General features: G+C 43.1%; 1 protein-coding gene across 1 annotated transcript; it reads right to left on the bottom strand.

Moving 5' to 3' along the window:
* Positions 1 to 3,905: 3,905 nt before the first annotated feature.
* LOC147727764 (C-X-C motif chemokine 11-1-like) lies at positions 3,906 to 19,825 on the bottom strand. The gene is made up of 4 exons (XM_086963172.1): positions 19,707 to 19,825; positions 12,397 to 12,523; positions 10,940 to 11,026; positions 3,906 to 4,327 (listed from the first exon to the last, which is right to left on the bottom strand). The coding sequence occupies exons 1-4, from the start codon at positions 19,765 to 19,767 to the stop codon at positions 4,279 to 4,281; spliced, it is 324 nt and encodes a 107-aa protein (XP_086819298.1). The 5' UTR covers positions 19,768 to 19,825; the 3' UTR covers positions 3,906 to 4,278.
* Between the last annotated feature and the right edge of the window lie 900 nt (positions 19,826 to 20,725).

Raw genomic sequence — 20,725 nt, 5'->3', positions numbered from 1 at the left:
GTTGATGAAATCAGCCCCTAGCCCAGTCATTCTGGAAACGGGCTGCTCTTCTGGCAACGCTGCTGCGAATAAAGTTGTTACATGTTAAGTGGTAAATGTTTCACACTCTCCTCCTTCCTTATGCGAAAGGAGTGGAGTACGTATGTGGATGTATACCATTTTTTTATGTTGTTGTCCATTGGGATTCCCGTCCTCTTGACATTTTCCTTTGAACTTATCCTATGAAACGTTTGATGCAGCTTTTTGAGCTCACTGCCACAACCAGAATTGTGATAATGCTGTAATGTCACTCTTGTTAATTGCCCAATAGTGTGCAAAAACTGTTTAGAATAAGAGTGTGTATTTAAAATTGAATTTGTTTTTACTTATTGCAGATTGTATGCCGTTCCCTTATTCCCCCCTCCCCTAATTTGAGTGCCCTTATGAAGGTGTGGCCCTAGACCTGGCATCGCACCGAAAAGCGCATTGGCGTTTTTGAGTCTGTCCAGTAATGTTGCCATCTTGTCTCCTATTCTGTGTTTTGGAGACTCCTCAGGACCTAATACATGTGCAACATCTGGCTCTAGAAGTATGATGTGTTCGGAACGAGTGAAGCATGCATGTGTATGATTGAATGCATGAAATTTGGAATGTTGCAGAATGAGTGTGTTTGCTGAGAAGGTTGATTGAAGAAGTGTAGGGTTGTGTGGGATGTTTATGAAATTATTCTTTGTACAATATCATTTCCATGTCTGTGTTTCCTTGAAAGAAATGATATATTTATATTGGATAAAATGAATAAAATTTGAATATTTTTCTATGTTATGACTTGGACTAAGTTGTTTGGTGTCTGGTCTCAGTGAGCTCATCCCTGCATTTTGTAAACCCAGGACTCAATTTGAGCGTTATATTAATTCTAGGGGGCAGACATTTTTTGTGTTTTGAAGTATCTGTTATTTCCCCTGCCTGTCTGCACTATATTAGTACTGCCAGGGTACCCCTTTCCTTCCCGCTTGGGAGAGCAAGGCCTAATGAGCCATGAAAGTCACATGGCGGCTGCGTGCGTGCACGCGCTCGTGGACGCAAGCTTGAGGCCAGGAAAAGTTTGTGGTAGCACTTTGAAAAGCCACTAACTAAAAGTCGAGCAAGCAGCCAATGCGCTGCTCTAAGCTCGACCTTAAAACGGTGATATAGGGAAGTTAGTACCCCATCCCCTTGGTGATTAAAGTTGTCTACATGTTTCTACCCTCATGGCCAAAAGGTCTGTGGCATTCTTCAGGACTGAAAAAGAAAGAAATGTGGGTTCCTATCTTACTAAAGTGTTGGCACAGAATTACCGCTGGGTAGGTTGACCTGTATCACACTCTCCCTGAGAGAGTTTGCTGAAACCTGCAAGTGTAAAGAAAGTGACAGTCCTTCAGTCCTTCACTTATTTTGATATGCCAGACACTTTGTTTTAACTTTACCATTCCAAGATGACAGACACTCATCTTAACGCTGTAAATGCAAAAAGACCATAATGTGCACAGGCTTCTTTTGTTATAAATGATGAGATAGGTGTCATCAGTCACCACTAGATGGAATCATATACTCCAGCAACAAAATGTGTTCCAGGACTTCGTTTTTACTTTTAACAACATACTCATGCTTCAGGAAAGGGCCCGCATGACTTTAGTGACCCGGGCCCCACTTAAGCTTTTGGCAGGCCAGCAATTGAGTAGAATGGTTGTACTATTGTTACGAATGTGATTTCTATTCACCAAACTGGCACACAAAGTTTGAGAATATAATTATCATTTAGTATGGAGTTAATGTTCACCGATCAGTACTGTGCAAAGAATAAAAGGTGCTTACCTTTTATTCTCCTAAAATGCTGCAGCTGAAAAAGATCAACAGTGTGTTGTAATAGGATGCTTGTTTCGGTCCAGGGAGGACCTGGCTTATCAGTTCGAGCTGGAATGTTCCCATGAGAAGCAGGGTCAAGACTGATCTGCATATGGCTGAGTCCAAACTGAGGTGGCGTAGTCAGCAAAAGAACAATGGGTTTAGCCCAGATCTCTTGACTGGGGGTGAATGTTTGATTGATTCAGCATTCTGTCCATCATTTGTTGCTGCAGCACTTTAATACAAGGCCAGCTGCCTGTGGTTGGCTAGGGTAAGGTCTCTGGGCTGGTTGCATGGGACATGTATAGAGAGTGTGGGGGTACACCTGCTTTGCTTTACTGTACTGCTTTACTATATAGGGCATATTTCCATTCCTGGTCCCCTGTACTGGATGATTAACAGAATGGAGGATGGAGAGAGCCTGCCGGACAGGGATGTAGATTCTTGGAGCATTCCTAAAGTCCTTTGCAAAGAACAGGGCTCCTATGAAATGAAGGAGGCAGACGGGTGCCCATGTGAAGTGTATGGGCATGTTCTGCTTCCTTCTTCCCCAGAGGTGTTACTGCAGACACTGTTGTGCAGTATCTAAGGGCCTGGAACCACACAGTAGAGCCAGGATCTCAGACTGATTGCTTCCCACCAGGTGGGGCAATCTTCTCAAAACCCATGCTGTAGAATGCCTGGAGTAAGGAGGGTCTTCGTACTGGGGAACGAGGTTTGCTGGAGTGCATCCTCCATAGGAGAAGCCAGCCTTGTGGAGTCATCAATCAGTCCAGTTGCCTAGTGACTAAGGAGCTTTACAAAGGGTTTTGGCCATCAACCTGCCAGAGAAGCAGCATTTGCTTTGGATGAAGAAAATAAACTACTTGATAAAAGCTATGCTGGACATGTGGTCTGCAGGAGTACCCAACTAGAACAGGAGACCACAGCTGTGCAACAAGACCTGAGTTCAACCACGTTTGGCATCACGAGGGCCCTGGGAGGTGGTGTTGGTGGCTGCAGCCCACCACCATCAAGAAAACACAGGTGCTTATGATCAGGAGGGTACCTCTTTGGAACTGCCTGCTAGGGTTCAACTTTGGGAGAGGGCCTAGGTGGCTAACCCTTGCAGAGATTATGGGGTCCTGATGTTTGATAGGTAACCGTGGTATACAAAGAGTTTAAGAGAATCCTTGGCTCTAGTGGTGAAAATGTACTCTCTCTGGAGTTTCTGCTTAGCTCTTGTGTAAGAACCTCTTCTTAATGGTAATATGTATTGTCTTAGGTCTGGCCACGTTCTTTTTTTGTTTCTCAAGAATCATGTAAGGGACTCACAAACGTTTACATGGATTAAGTCTACATAAAGATTTTTTTAAGGTCTTGTTAGATAAAGGCCTTTGATTTATGTTTCAATGGTGTTATTTGGGCAGGCACACCACTCCTCCCCTCACCTGCTCTCAGAGCAGCCCCGCCCACCCCAACCAAACATAAAATGGTAATAACGGAAAGTTATTACCATTTTATGTTTCTACTTCTCGCACTTCAAGAAGCAGTGGGGCGACGCTCCTACGCCTTAGTGGAGGAGCCGCCCTGGCTTATTAAACCTTGTTTCATGGCATCCTGGTGATATTCCTTCACTTCATTCTCTCACCTCAACACTTAAAAGTTGTATGGCTAGAAGGACAAGCTGAATAGTACGTTGAATGACAATAGCTTTTTTTTTTCAAAGAACCAGAACCTCTGAACCTGTCATTAATGAATAGATAAGCTGAATTACTTTTCAATGTGTTCCTCTGTCTCCCCATGGTTATGGCCGACTTTGCACAACTAGAAAATGCAATAAAAACGCACTAAACTATGAGTACATTTTCCTGTAAACTGTCTCAATGTAGCATATGTAGTCACTAGAAATATGTATATAATCTTATTTGGTGAAGACATGACTGAAACTGCGTGTCACTGCTCGTGGTAGAATCCCGACCAATGCTCAGCGTCACGATTCTGAACACGTCATGGGCACAGAACAGGGACCTGCTAACAGTTCAAATAATTGAGGCACTCAATGGATTTTCGCATGAACATTTATTCGAGGAGCTGGTTTTCTTTTAAAGAAAAATAATTTCCATGAGACTATTTGTTTCACAATAAAGTTAGAAATGAGTATATATATTCCTCCTATTTACAGAGCATTCAAAAATATTAAGATCGTAGTTAACATACATAAAAAATGTAACGTATTTAATATATACATAATATACAATTACATGTAAAATTTACAGATAAAACTCAGAAGTAGGCCCATTTGGTCTTCTTGCAAAACATATATTCACATATCTTCCGGGGAGGACGAATAGCTTTGGAGAGTGTCGGTCGGTACAGTAGCTTCTAGGCATCTGAAACTGAAACCCTTCTTAAAATATAGTTTGTACTTTCAGTTTATGCCGACTTTTTCCCTTTTGACTTCTTTCTGGCGTTTCTTGAAGATCTAGAATGATAAAAGAAACGTGTGTTTTTTCCCTTTCATTCTTCCACTGCTGTTTCTTCAAGTGTGCTTGTTATAAATATACAAGCTCGGCCGTCGTGCGTTTCTAGCGGCCATTTTGACCACTAGAATCCTATCAATCAGGAAACCCGTATGTGCAGCCTGTGTGCTTTTGTCACATATTTTCGTTTATTGTCACGTCCTTGAGGGGTGCAATTCATCTGGCAGAAACTCCCCAGAAGATTCTTGACTTAGATTATTCTGTCAAGCACGAAGGCCAAGATATAACAGAAGGGCCCGAATGAAAAAACTAGCGCTGGGAAGAAAGACTCATTCTGAACTGTCTTAGAGTTTTGAAACCATGGCTAGGAAAGGATTGACAGCAAAGTGTAGATTTATCCAGCCTATTGGCCCCGGTCAAGACAGGGACGTCCCATCACTGGAGGGTAGTGGGCGTGACTATCTGTGGAAGAAAGGGGGCCCCTGCCTAAAAGGATAAACCTTAGCAAGGAAACTATATTTTAGGAAGGAAGAGAATTAGCACCAGGTTCTGTGCATATTTCTAAGCATCGAACTAGACGTTGTACAAAACTGACTAAATACCACTATGAGTTATGATATATATTTTCATTTTATTATTGTTGCATTGTTATTTTTGGAGTATTTTTTCAAACATTTTTTTCATTTTTTACAGTGTCAAATCCACAATAAATAATTCTTCATACAATCATTATTCTGTACATAAATAAATTCTCAGTGCAGACAGAATACAAAAAGTGCATAATCAATGTTCATATACAGAACCAAAATTCCATTCAACGCATTTCGGCGTGTGCCTTCCTCAGGAATTCTGTATTTTTGTCACATAACAATAGAAATGTAATGGAAATGTAGTGGCAATAAGTTGTGGTAGAGCTAGAATTGAATCCGACGGTGCTAGAGAAGTCCCCATAAGAAACAGAATAGAGATAAAGTTGTTAGAAATATAAATATTGTAATCTGTGAGACGTTGACTTCTGAAACTTAAAAAAATACGAATAACTGATTGAATTACATTTTCTTTCCTATAGTAACCACTTATGTGACAAAAATACAGAATTCCTGAAGAAGGCACACGCCGAAATGCGTTGAATGGAATTTTGGTTCTGTATATGAACATTGATTATGCACTTTTTGTATTCTGTCTGCACTGAGAACTTATTTATGTACAGAATAATGATTGTATGAAGAATTATTTATTGTGAATTTGATACTGTAAAAAATGAAAAAAAAATTTGAAAAAATACTCCAAAAATAACAATGCAACAATACATCATGATAACTCATAGTGGTATTTAGTCAGTTTGTACAACGTCTAGTTCGATGCTTAGAAATATGCACAGAACCTGGTGCTTACTCTCTTCCTTCCTAAAAAAAAGGATAGTGGACGCGACGCCACGAGTCTGAGTCGCTAATCCATGAGGCTAATCTAGAGAAACTCTCTGCTTTTTGAAATCGTATTGCTTCTGCGCATTTTTCCAGATTTTCGCACATTTTAAGGATGGGTATTTTTAAATCACCACCCAGCCGGATAGCAACTAAGGGGGAGATTTACAAAAAGTCACGCAACACAGCGCAGCCCCCTGCGAGGCTGCGCAGCGTTGCGCGACAGGGAGGGAGCAGAAGAGCACCATGCCTTCAGCGATATGGCTCTCTCCTCCCCTTTCCCTTGCATCCGTGCTGATTTCAGCTTCAATTTGCCACGCACCCATCTTAGCGCCATAGCATTAGGGTGTGTGCATGAGTCTATCATAGGTTTTGTACAGGATGTGTACCCTTCCTGTACAAAATACGATCCCTAGGCATGATCCAAAGCTTTTCCCACTTTGTATGTGTGCTGCATGGTGCAGCGCGCATGCAAAGTCGGAAAAGCACAGAGAAATGAAAGCTTTTCTCCTGTTAGCACCTCCTTTGAGGGGGGGTTCACTTTTGGTGCAAAACCATGTCTACAAACCTTTGGAAATATGGTTTTGTGCCATAAGGCATGGGTGGTTGCATGGGAATGCCCAGGTACCACCCATGTAAAGCCCCCTTGCTGCTAAGTAGCACAAAGTAGTGCTGTGTGCTGCGTTTTGCTACTTTGACGGTGCTCTCCAGCACAAAACAAGTTTCGTACTGGAAAGTAAATAGCAAAAGTAACATTTTGTGCTGCTAACATCACTTTTGTGACTCCAACCCAGCACGAAATGTTTGTAAATCCCCCCCAAAGTGTTTACATTAATGGGGGTGCTGCACATTATACAAGATTCACAATGGCATTGTATTACTCAGCTGTGTCACATTTCACACACATTTGCAGTTTAAAGCACAGGGAGATTAAGTGATCTTCCAAGAGTTAGCATCAGCACTTCGGGACATATTTAACAAAACGTTATGCAGTGCAACAAGCCACCTTGCTCTACTGCGTGATAGTGAAAAGGCAGGAATGCGCTGGATTTAACATAATACGGCACATTCCTGTTTTTTTCTAGTTCTGGCACAAAATGTGCTGCCTAGTGCCAACGGACTGTGGAACAGTGAAGGTATTGGATCCTACAACTGTCCAGCCTGGATCTCAACAAGTGAAAAAACAGAACTGAGTGGCTGGTCAGGATGATTAACAAAATGTTTCAAAAATCACGTAGCCAATATGTACCACGTGACCAGTAGAATTATATTCCAAGCAAAATTTATTATCAATTAAACTTAGATCTCATTCGTTTCAAAAGCAACAGACAAAAACTGAAAACTGTCGATACAGTTAGTTCAGCAGTTTACAAATTTGTATATTTGTAGATATTTGTATATATTGTATACACGATTGCATGTTGCTGAACTACCTGTAGCGACAGTTTTCCGTTTTTGTCTGTTGCTTTTGAAACGAATGAGATCTAAGTTTAATTGATAATAAATTTTGCTTGGAATATAATTCTACTGGTCACGTGGTACATATTGGCTACGTGATTTTGGAAAAATGTTGTTAATCATTCTGACCAGCCACTTAGTGCCAACGGAGGCAGTGTCTAAACAGGATTGTTTTTAGTGCCGAAAGGGGTACCTTACTGCACAAAAACAATCATGAGAGTCACTTTCCTCCTCTATGTGTGCTGCAGAATGCAGAACACACAGAACGAGGAAACAACCAGGATAAATAAAGATATTTCTCCTTGTTACGCCTCCTCTGAGAAGGCATAGCATCTGATGTCTACCAAGGGCTGTATTACGCATTTTCATTGTTTGAGCCGGGCGAACCTATTAAAAGGTGCGCCCGGCGGAAACAATGAAAATGCAACCTATTACAGTGAATGCCCTGCCCCAGGGCAGCTGCAAACTCACGTTGCCCTGGGGAAAGCACGTTCATGTGGAAAACATTGAGCGGGTACCTGCAGTTGCATCTGTGTTTTCTCTGTGAGATCCCCTTGCAGGCAGGTCAGTGACTGCATGTGCGATCCCCTTGCAGGCAGGTCAGTGACTGCACCCCCCTGCAGTGGGGTGTCTGGGAGGTCCGTACGATCGACCCCCTTTCCTCCCCTCCAGAGGACTGCTCTCAGGGGGCGCACCCACAGTGCACCACCTAGAAGGTGGCGCACAGTGAGTGTGTCTCCCTGAAAGCTTCTTTGCCTCTGTGCCTATGCCTGTAATATGGCGCGGGCGTAGAGGCAAAGGAATTCCCTCATTTGCATAGGGCAGGCCCCTACACAAATAAAAGAACACCCTCTGAAGATAGCGTTGGTGCTTTAGGTGCACCAGCGCTATCAGTATTAATGAAGGGGATGCACAATCATCTGCCCCCCTTCTGTAATACCAAAGTGCCCCGTGGGCACGCAATGCAGGCACAAAGGCATGTTGCGCCCCCGGGGTACTAACTATAATGCAGCCCCAGTATTGGTAAATCTGCGAATGCTTCAGAATCCATGGGATGATGCGTGGGAACGCCCACGCTCCACTCATGGAATGCTTACCAGGGCAGAGTAACACAACGCAGCGATTTGTGCTGCGTTGCGTTACTCTGGATTTATCAAGCCACTCAGGGCCACGCAAGGTGGCTTTGTGTGGCTTGATAAATCACTTAAAGGTTGCGTCACTTTTGCACCCAGTTGCGTGGTACAAAAGCGACGCAACCCTATGATAAATATGGCCCCTAGTCCCCAGGTTCCAAAATCAGCACCTTAAACATGAGGCCACGTCTCCCCCTTTGCTTTCCCCAATGATATCAAACTGCAAACTTTTCAGATGAGACCTCAGTACATATTCACGAGGGCCTTTTATTTTGAACATGGTTAAGTTAGCACAACAGAGATAAAACCTTCATGTCCAGATGAAAGCATCTTTCATCAGACAATCTTAAAGGCATGAAAGTCACATGGAGTCATCCATATGGCATGTTTGAAACCTTCTTAAGAAAGCCTCACAAACGGGTCTAAAGGGCTCAATGGCACCCGTCTCCAGAGACTCAAATTCAATCGGGAAATTAAACCAGAAGTGAAGACTGGGGTCCTTCGCCCCACCAAGCATACGTAATTTATGATAGAAAATACATTTAAGTTTCAACTGTATTTCTGTTCTATAGACCATAAAAGCAAGTTAAAACACTGTACACAAAAAAATGTATTACATTGTCAAATATAATGTTGGTTCAATAAAATAATTAAAAAACCATGAGACAAAAGAATAGAAAATAGTTTCAAGCAGGATTTCTCTTCTGTAGCATTATTAAACGAGATAGGCCCTGCACTGAGCCACAATGTCCCTGCGTAGATGGCGTAGAGGGAACATTACATGCCGTACACATGTCAGAACAAATCTTACTTGTGTCTTGCACTGCACTGCCAGCTCCACAAGACCCAACAGATTAGGACACATGTTGTGGTTGCTCCCCTGGGGCTGTGCCCACATACTGTGCACTCAAGTTTGCATCAGAATCAGTCCAGCACTAAAATATGAGTGTCGTGTCTAGGCGCTGCAAGAATATGTACATTTTGTAGTAGAGACAAACAATTTAAGGAGAACTCACCTGACATAAAAAATGGACCATACAAATGTTACCAGAAGTAAAGTGAAAACAGTAAAAGCGTTCAGCACATATTGCTCAAAGTTCAATTAAGAGCAAACGATGAAAGGTTGGCGTGTGGGCCAGAGTGGGTACGCATCAATGCCATGGTTACCCCCTCACCTTAAGGCGCTAGCGGATTCTTCAGGTCCCTTCAATGCACAGCGGGGCCTTGTGAAAACCTTCGTAATCAATATACTTGTGAGACATTTTATCCTCAGAGTGTCAGTGTCATGTGTTGTGTTGCAGGCGAGGTATTGTAAGTTTTTGAGGGTCCTCACACCCACCAAGGGTTAGGGGTACTGATGCTATGGAGAACCATTGCAAACCCTGGTACTCGGTAAAACAATGTCCAGTGACAAGAATCCAGTGAAACAGGGGAAGGAAACAAGGGAACGAGAGGGTAGCTGGAAAACTGGCATTGGCTTTGCTGAAAAGAGAGCTCTCGGGCCACGAGGTGACAAGGGACCAAGAGACATTGTCTCTGACAGCAGAAGAGCAGCAAGTCGGTCAGATGGCAGCCATATGTGAAGGCGCCGTGAAGAAAAGAAAAAGGTGGGATAAATCTGTACAAAAATGAAGAAAATAAAAAGGTGGGATACATCTGCTCAAAAGGGACACGAGGGAAGGAAGCGAGAAAAACAAAGGTGCACATGGATGGAAAAGGGTTAAGTGGGTGCATGCCTAATACACCCTTCGCCCTCACTCCCTGTGTTTGATTTTGGATGAGCTGTAATGCACTCACCTCTTCGAGTGGAAGAAGAGCCCCCATAAAAAAAAAACCTTCATAGGAACAGCTTTGGACACACTCATCCTTCTCCTAGCAGAGGTCACCGAAATACCAGCGCACTGTAAAACGCCAGGGCTGGTAGACTCACTGACAAATATTTGTGTACATATAGCCAGGGCTTCAAGTGGGCCGGGTCCTGCTGGTGCCCAGCACCGGTAGTCCTAAAAAGCAAGTCCTGAGACGGCTCTCTATCGGACTCTCTATTTTTGCCCTGCCATCAGGGTGAAAAATAAATCTTCCCTCTGCAGCAGTGCCACCCTTCAATGTCTGTGACGTAACTTCAAAGAGACTTATGGTTCTTGCACAGTCTCATCATTTCAGAACTGAAACATTTTGAATATTTTTGACACCGAAGCCATAGTTGTTGCTTATTTATATTATTCAACTAAGCCGTTGACAATGCCAACAGTCCTGACTTGTTGAAGGTGTAATGTTACTTGTTGGGTTATATACCTGGCTGCAGTGACCAGAAGCAGCAAAATGCTAGTCGGGAGGAACACTATGCTAAACACAGATTTTTAGCTTATGTGTGTTTAAGCCACGCCCTCAATTAAATAGACACGCCCCTTTGAGAGCCTCCCCCCCCCCACACACACAGTTTTTTCATCAGACCTAATCCCCTGCATATAGGCCCCAAGTGTTGTTAAAGTAAATTATTTCCTTGAAGTTAATCAATATAAACAGCCAATCAATAAGGGGTGAGCACGTCAGCAGTACTATGTTGCTGAAAATGCCCCAAAGACAGAGCCAGACCCACCTTTTCTTCATACTCTGTACCAGCTTCTGTACTTTCTTCGAGTTCCAGTCCAGACATCTTTTCTCTTGCCCCTCTTTCAAGATGGCACTGAAAAAGAAGAACAGAACAAGAGCGTTGCTTGCGGTGCCCACTGTTTTCGAGACGTGCCCTCTGCAGTGCGGCATTAGCCCACAGAGCTGCCGACTGTGCTGTTTGTTGCAAAAACAGTAGCGCGACTCCCTTGTGTTTCTAAACAGCCTTCAAAGAGCATCATGACAGTTTCTATTATATCATATTAGGGCCACTGGAATCATGCGGCTGGGGAGCACCGAATTATAAAACAAATTTGATAAAATTATGCGTCAGGAAAAGGCAAATTATGCGGCACAATTTTGGATAGAATTACGTCATCATTTTGTGATTTTTACACAGGGTGATGATACTCTATGCAAATATTTCACATCAGCAGTATCAGTTGAACGACCAAATACAGAAATAAGCAGCTGAAAGATGGAGACACGGCAATTGATGGATTGTGTGGCAATTGGGGCAAATTCATAATTAGGCGAAAAAAGCTATGGCTGCACAAACACACCGTTCCAGTGGCCCTGGCTGGCCCTGGCTATAGTAAAGGGTAGACGGGCGCCGAATGGAGCCCGCCTTTGAATAAGTCTTTTGATCTATAGCTCAGCCCGGTAACGAGCAGTGAGTGTGTATATAGCCCAAACACAGCTCAAAAATATACACCGGGAGTCAACGCTCCATGTTTCTGACGCACTGTCTGCAGCACATTGAATTGCAGAGAAAACCCCATTACAGTCTGGGCGCAATGTTCGGTACAAATTGTGCAGTCGGTAAATACCAATTGCGTGGGGTTCGGGGTGGGGTTTGGATCTCGGAATGGTTGAAAGCAAATAAATTGCACATTATTTCGTTTTCAAACTTGATTGTTGCTGTATTTTTTTCTATCGATTTGACAGGTTTTCACTGAGCGCAACTTCATGATACGGCAACGTGTGCTCTTACCACAATCAGGAGGTTGTATGTCCGAATTCTGCTATCAAATCGAGCAAACTGTTGACTGCTCAAGTATCACAACCTAAGGGGTTTCCTTTTCTGAAAGCCAAGGTCAAATGTTTAAATTACAAATTATGCCACTTTAAAAAAGATGCTTTCTAAGTCTTGCGAGTTGATAAAATTAAATTGGAAAGTGCCACGCTTTGCTTCTAACTTTTCGTAATCTGCTGGAGTTTACTTTTGTCAGGGAACTGAAAAAACACCCAGGGGATTCATATATGTATATGTGTGTGTGTGTATATAAATATATATATATATATATATATATATATATATATATATTTCTTTTCCCTCACATGAATGCATTAGAAGTTCGTTGGCTTGTAAATGCTTGAAAATACAGAGTACAAATGGTTTAAGGTTGCCTATAGTTCCTTGCGGTGCTTTAAAAGGGTACTCACATGACCTCCTTCTTTTCACATCCAGGGCTCTCCGGGTAGAAATGGACGGATTTGACTAAATTCGCACGCACGAACTTGGAGCCCGCTCCAGGGCACAGACAGCGCCCGTTGCCATTGATGGATAATCCTGGGGGAATAAGGCATGATTTAATCAAGAGCGGCTGTATGTCCATATACAGTCAGAGAGTATAGCGCTAGAACAGGAACTAGTCATCAGAGAGATTGGCTGTCTCTATTATACTATCTTAGAACACTTGGAACACATTCTGCTGTTGACGTTTTAAACATGTAATTGCGACATGTGTAGACAGCTGCTACATTTGCACAAATAGTACTATACATTTACAATGCAGTTTACTACACTAGATATATTCTAATGACAATTTCGAATCGTTTAATTTTGCGATTGATGGTTTTTTTTGCGATTTTATATGCAACGAAATCGACCCGAAGTAATAAGAGCGGGCTGCGCGAGCGCCAGTTGCATTACGCACGGACACATTCGTCTTTTAGTAGGCAGTGGGAGATAAAGTGATTTGTCCGATATCACAGGATGTTTAAGCCTCCCGCCAGACTCGAACCTGCTTCCCTAACTTCTAAGTCGGCCGCTCTAGCCGTTAAGCCACACCCTTCGATGACCTGATGGGCACTTGGGCAGTTCAGATTCTAGCATATTAATTACCTTTCCTAGGATGACAAAGTGGGGCGGATTTTTCCTACTTTTATGCGAAAACTGTTTCCGAGCAACTTGAGGCAGTCAAAAATGCCCAATTTGTGCTGTCGCAAAATGCACATTATTCACAAACAAGCAAATGGCGGGTTTCTGCGAGAGCAAATCGAGCACGGGTACAGACAAACGACCCAGGCATATGCCGAGCCATTGTGGCGATCGAAGGCAAATCAAAGTAAAGGATTTGTCCTTAATTTACTAACTTTTGTCCTTAAGTGTGTCCCTAATTTTGTCCTTAATTTACTAACTACAAACAGGAGCACAGTGCAACACACAGTTTTCAGAGAAAACTGCTAACACGATGCCGATGTAACTGGCTGGAATTATACAAAGGGATAGAGGAGGAGAAGAGGAGGAGGAAGACGCTTACTAATACAGTTTGTCGGAAAGTATAGGAATATATATTGTTTTAAACCTATCACAGGGAAACGCGGAAATAAACAGGAAGTCATAGGCACTGTGGTATAGAAACATGGCACTGGAACAGGAAGCCACAAACACAGTGACAGGGGGACAGGGACACTGGGGCAGGGAGCGGTGGAGACTGGAAAAAGGCCACGCTGGTCTGAAGTAGAAGGCACAGAGGGGCACTGAGATAGGGATTGAGAGACGAAAAACATGGCGGCTCTGGGGTCACTGGAAGAAGGCTTTGGTATGAAGACACTGGGACATTATAAGACACAGACATGTTGGGGCACAATCACTGGAAGACAAGCATACTCACCCAGGCAAGCACAAGGGAGAGGAGATAGACAGTGATGAAGGGGCACACATTGGGATGTCAAAATACTAGGATGGAGAGACTGGCAAGGAAAATGAAAAAGGAGGAGAACAGGAAGACTCTTCAGAGAGATAATCCCCACCACCGGGAAATATTGGATCAGGGATAAGCCAGGACACCGAGAGACGTGAACACTCAGAGACAGGTACACTGGGAGACAAAGACACTGGGTCTCAGAAACAAAAGGCCCCATGTATTAAAAATTGATCCAGTGATAATGGCCGCAATTTGCGCATTGACGTTTACCGAATGCGTTTGTATCCTGAGAACCGACCTATGTGCTGATAGGTCAGTTCACAAAATACCGAATCCTAGTGGGTCGGAATTCAACCAAACTTATAAATACTAATCAGGTAGGTCACCAATTTCAGTTCAGTACAATTGATTTCAATCACTTACATGGTGGCCTCTTGGGTCAGAAGACCATTAATAAGGCAATTTTTTTTTTTGCAACCTGGTTTCCAAAATGGAAAATTGGATGGGTTTAAAAAAGGAAATGAAAACTCTTACAAACATATTTTTGGACCAGGCAGTGGTCCCAAAGAACGTTGGCCCACATGCATCATTGTGACATTTTGCACTTCCTAATTTGCGAAAAATAAGGAATCGCAAATTACGAAGTGCAAAATGCTATGCATCATTATTTTCGGTATTCATTTGTGATTCGGTAAAAATCGCAATTTTTACCGAATCCCAAATGAATACCGAATTCTTAAGTTAATTTTCGCAATTCCCATTGATTCCTATGGGCCAAAAGGCCCATAGGAGTCAATGGGAATTGCGAGTGGCACTTTGAAAATTTCATGGGTGCAGGGGGGGGTCCAAAGGACCCCCCCATGCACCCCTGAAATGTATTTTTCGCATCATGTTTCACACACACATGTCCTAAGGACATGTGTGTGTGAAACATGAATGTTGAAAAAAAAACATTTTAAGCATTTTAAACACTTTTTCCAAATTTACCGAGTGGTTCAACCACTCGGTAAATTTGGCACCCTAATTGCAAATTTACAGTTTTAAATTTCATGATGCATTGCTTTTAAGAAATCGCACATCTGCGACTTCTTAAAAGCACCCGCAATTTTAGAACTCGCAAACATGTTACGAATTCTAAAATTGCTTCATGCATCCCAAAAAGCACTTTTGCATTCGCAAACGGCCGATTTTAAGGAATCGCACCGTTTGCGACTACAAAAATGCTTGATGCATGTGGGCCACTGTCTTCTCCTAAAAACATTTTTATCCACATTCAAATATTTTATAGATCCCCCTGGGGACCTCTTCCGATTTACCAACGGGTTACCACCTCCTTCAAGGTGGTGGTAGTATATTAATGTTTTGCGACCAGATTTCGGCTGCAAAACATAAATACATTGCAAAACATTAAAGCAAACCACGAGGAATGGGTATTTGGAAGGGATGCCAGTAACGGCCCTTTCAAATATCCGTTCCTTACTGGTTTTCTAAACCCATTTAATGATTCGAAAAATCTTTTCTGAATCCTTAAATGGGCTTAGTACATTTCAAAAAGGGTTTTAGCATTTGCACAGCCTCCCATTTACCCAATCAGAGGGTTTGCGGATAGCACCAAGTATAAGGGACACCAAGACTCAAAGAAAAGAGATGACAGGAAAGCCATATCACTACCAGAGCTAAAATATAAAGCACCATAATGTAGTATACAATCATTATATCCCTAATATCATAAATATACGGAATAAAGTACCACCAACTATGAATCATAAGTATATAAAAAGTCATCAAGGACTTTAGACCGGTACAACGTCTGAGGTCGACCGCATTTAGATATCAGAGAACTCCTAGCGGACTTTCAAAAACCGTGTAAATGTTCAGTTTGTGGATTTCCTAGTCCTTGTAACAATTGAGTCCTTGTGCATCGTTGATTTTGTTTCTGTGCCTGGGATCAGGCCCCCAGCCATCAGGCGCACGACCATGAGTGTGACTATGGGGCCTGTCGCCTTCCTCTCTGTTTAACCAAGGAACTCGTCGGAGGGGCTCATTATGGTATGCTCCATGGCGTAACAGGAGTATCTGCATCTGTTCCGGCAGAGTCTGCTTCCTTCCTCCGCCTGTCCTTCTCGTGGCCTTGCCGGCTGCCGCCCAGCTCCAGGTGCGAGGCAGGCCATGGAGCCCGCAGCCGTTCCACCCTCACCTGAGCGGTTGCAGGGCTGCCTCCCCCGCGGCACTGGCACCAGTGGTTCAGCCTCGCTGTGGACCCCCGTGGCAGCCCGCGTGACCGAGGCCTCCCGCGTCAGTGCGCGTGCTGCTGGAGGGGAAACATCATTTACAACGAAGTCTTTTCCACGCATGACGTTTTCAACGATCCACTTACCCCGCAAACGTCTCTTCAACGAGGGAGCCTTCAACGACCGTCTTTACCACGCAAGTGGTATTCCTTTTGGTCGTCCAGCTTGTAAGTTCTGCGTGGCCTTGGGGGGTTGGGGGGGTCTCCCCCCCATAAAACAAAAACAAAAACGAGCAGGCTACATAAAATAAAAAAATGCACTAAAGTGTCATTAAAAAAAAAAAAAAAAGAGCCGCACCAAAGACGTGGCGAGTACGTCATAATTGAAGTCCTTTTTTAGTTTTGGTAGACGTGTTTTGACGCATATTTCGATGGTGGAAGGAAGTAAGAGCTGGTGAACGTAACGTTTTTAAAATGCGAGTTTAGAACTTGCGTTCTAAACAGCTGCGTGGTACAGCCACTTGCGAAGTAAAATTCGCGTGGTAATGCCATGCGGAGTATTTGTATTCGTGGTAAAGTCATATATTCCTGCTGGAGACTGGCAGCCAGGTCTTTGCACAGCCCGCCCGGTGTGGCGGGAAATCAGGGCCGGCTCCACGCGCAAGTGAAATGATTCCACACCTGCAATCTGCCAGGTTCAGGCAGGGCTTTAAGTGGGACGGGTCTCAAAGGGTCTGAGCACCGGGAGTTTTTTAAAAGGGGCCTCGAAACGGGTCTCTATCGGGCTCTGTTTTGAGCCCTGGCACAGGCGGTCCGTTTTTTTCCTGACTGCAGAGACAGCAGTTTACTGTCAATGCAGTCCGGAAAAAAGTGCCAGGGCATAAAACAACCTGAGAGAGACCCGTTTCGAGACAAGCACATGGATGTGCACTGCCCACACTGCTCACTTCTCACTAATGGAGATGTTACAGCATGACGGCAGGCCAGGTGAGCGTTGTAGGGGAAGGGAAATCCTTTAGAGAGAGTCATTTTTCTCTCTGGATTTCCCTTCTCTTTTTGAAACGCAAGAGCAGCAACATTGTGGTGGTGTCACCAGGGCTTTAATTGGAAGCTGTTTCAATATTATATGTAACAAGATATAGTTGCAGCCTATTTATCTTATGCAACTAATAACCATTGACAAAGCCAATAGTCCTTACTTGTTGTAGGTATGATGTTACTTATTGTATCACATATCTGGATGCAATGACAGAAACAGCAAAATACAAGTTGGGCGGCACACTATACTAAACAAAGATTTTTAGCGCAAGTGTTTAAAAACCACGCCCCGAATTAGTGGCCACGCCCCTTTGAGAGACCCCCCAGTTTTTTCATCCCACTTAAAGCCCTGGGTTCAGGCAAAGGCTTCATGGGTTCAAACACAGCGGCAGTGGGTTATTGCAGATGACAGCAGGTGTAACCTGGCTCTTAGGGAAACCTGTGGCTTCAGAACTCACCACCACAGAGAAAAGAAATGTCTGGCCTTTGAGGGGAGAGAGAGAGCTCTCAATATGATGCATGGTGGCGATTCTACAAGGCTCTGCTCCCCTCTGCCCTCTCAGGAACAGAATAACGACGAGCAGAGGAGCTTTGGTATAATACTAATAGTAACAACGATGACTGTAATACTAGTATTATGTGAATTATTTACAAAGATATTGTGTTGACAGGAGGGGAGCTCATACAATACCCAGTGCCAAAACGATTTTCTAATCAGTGCCTTCCCTTTACGGCTTCGGATAAACCTACAGAATGCCAATGCTTGAAGTAGCAATAATATTAGTTGCAGTATTATATTTTAATATGTGTTGACGATAGTACTAATAATATTAAAAGAAGAAGAAGAAAAGAAGAATGATATGATATTGCGGTTCCGGAGTAGCGTGCTGCTCGCTGAAAAGCGCTTGGACACCTCATCAGTGGTAGTAAGCACTATATACATGCAATTACGATTATAATATGCACTGTCTACTTCAGTCTTTCCCATACTTTCTCTCCATTTGTTCCCATGGGATATTTCATTTATACAGCAGGCCTCTGGTGCAACATGTCAACGAGCTCTCATTGAAAAATGCCAAACAGATTACTTTATTATTGCCAAATTATCCTGTCATATTTTATGCCTGGAGCATGTTTTGACTTTTTAGGCAACTGAATTTCGCATCCTGGGATCTGTGGCTTTTAGTTTGGCTATTACAAATAAGGCGTTCCAAGTACATGTACATATGATATTAACATGTAGGAGGCATTTTATCAAGCAGATGTTTGTAGGTCAGCTTCTTGCAAAACTTTTTACAAATTTGGACAAAAGCAAAACAGACATGTAACTTCGTTTTTCTGACTTCAGGTGAAACCTGGTTTGACATGACACTAAACTGCATTTAAGCTGGAAGTAAGAGGTTCGCCGGAGTATGTTAAAGTTTAGAGGCTGTAAACAAATGGGGTTTATTCACAAGCCCCCTGCGCCACCGGTACCTCACTTTTTCCCATGTTCAAAGTGAGGCACCTGTGGCACAAGAAAAGGGACCTGTAACTATGCCCTAAAATTGTTTGCCAGGTGTCCACAGAAAGCGCGACTAGCCGAGATACTGGTGACAATACACAATAAAGGTTCTCAAAATAGTTATATTTCCCACTAGTTTAATGTTTTCAGAGCGAAACGGAGATTTTGCTGTAAAAAGTACTCGTTCATAAAGCCTGCACTGTGACTTGATAGCGTCCCTGTGTGCTGCGAAGACCCCGCCAGAAAAACAAGCAGCTGCAATCAAAGTGCGTGCATATGGAATCCGGAGATTGGGCCCGGGTCACCGTAAATAATAAAACAGAGATTATCCCCTAGATGCATCAACATTGTCATTTGCGATTCCTTAATTGCGAAAAATAAGGAATCACAATTAAGGATTCGCAAATGGCAATGCATCATTAATTTCGCAATTTTTTTGGGATTCGGTAAAAATCGCATTTTTTACCGAATTCCAAAAAAATTGCGATTTCCAAAAAGCGAATCCGATATTCCCATTCATTCCTATGGGCTGAAATGCCCATAGGAATGAATGGGAATTGCGAATTCGCAATTTAAATTTGGAATGCATCAAAGCCTTTCAAGGGTGGAGAGGGGGGTCCCACGGACCCCCCCCTGCACTCATGAAATGCACTTTTACATGTGAGTTACATACACACATGTCCTAAGGAGGACATGTATGCCTGTAACGTACACGTTTAAAAAATGCATTTTCATGCGTTTTTAAACATTTTTCCAAATTACCACGAAGTTCAACTTCGTGGTAATTTGCATTTGCAATTTTGGAAATCGCAAATGTTTTGGGGATGATGCATTGCTGTTAAGGAATCGCAAATGTGCGATTCCTTAACAGCAATCGCATTTTTTTGGAACTCGCAAAAAAAGCGAATTCCAAAAAATGCTTGATGCATCCCAGTAACCAATTTAGGAAGTGCAAAAGGCCGATTTATGCGAATCGCACCGTTTGCACTTCCTAAAACGGTTGATGCATCTGGGTGAAAGCGCCTGGCAGAGTTCGTTATCCCCACTTTACCTTCAGTATCTGCTGCCAGGAGCAGCATTGTCCAGAGCAGGAGCGCCACCTTCTTGTTCATGGCTGTACTGCAGAGACCTCGGCACTGACGGCTCTTCTGGTTTTCTGGACAGTGGGGCGAATAGTGAGGACAGGAGCATTCCTGCGGCTGTATTTATTGTACACATCCCCAAAACTCCTGTTTCCTGATTGGATGGAAAATGTTTGCGCTGCAAAACAGCGTTTGCGGGGAAACCCCGATAACGAGACCCATTGTTCCTATTTCACAGAAAGCCGCGAATTATTGGAAAAGGGAAAACCTTTACTTTCGTTTTCATAGGTTGCTAGTTTTCCCCCTTTACAGCATCTATTGCAACATTTGAAAAGACATTATAATAAGCAATGCAACTTTCGATTTCAGATCTGTTCTGTTGTTACATGGTATGTCTTATTTAGTCTGTAAACACTATTTCTATAATGAGTTTCTCCTACTGTAGGCATGACATTTTATCCTGCAACATTCGCTATGCATGCTTTCACTTTCTAAGCAGCCCGGGACAATGCGGTCCGCTTCCTTGAAATGGAATAGGTCTCACATTTACAAGAGTTTGAGCTATTGGCATTGTAAATGACAATGCCTTTTATTTATGTGTTAATTCTCAAAACAGATCAATAAAGGCATTGTCATTTACAATGCCAATAGCTTAAACTCTCGCAAATGGAAGACCTATTGCATTGCAAATGCTTGTTATCTTTCTGCTGACAGACACTCACTAAATAGACTATATGTATAGAGATGCACACCTGCAACAAATAGGCTGTCAAATTCCCAGGCTGGAGTCTCTTCACTATGTCAAGCATGCAGGTCACTGGACTCAGCAGGCCCTGATGAAGAAGGCACACTGGTCAGCTGGGCTCAGGCTGAGGGTTAAAATAAGATAGCTCTCTACGTGCCAGGTTGTTTACCTCCTTCTCTTCTTTCAGATGAACCGGCAACCTAAAGCCCTAGGATGTATTGCCAAGTTCTTCAAGGTAGTTAG

Source organism: Lissotriton vulgaris, chromosome 3_1, assembly GCF_964263255.1.
Source record: "Lissotriton vulgaris chromosome 3_1, aLisVul1.2, whole genome shotgun sequence".
Taxonomy (NCBI): Eukaryota; Metazoa; Chordata; class Amphibia; order Caudata; family Salamandridae; genus Lissotriton; species Lissotriton vulgaris.
The sequence above is the reverse complement of the archived record's forward strand: the minus strand, read 5'-3'. Positions and strand labels throughout refer to the sequence as shown.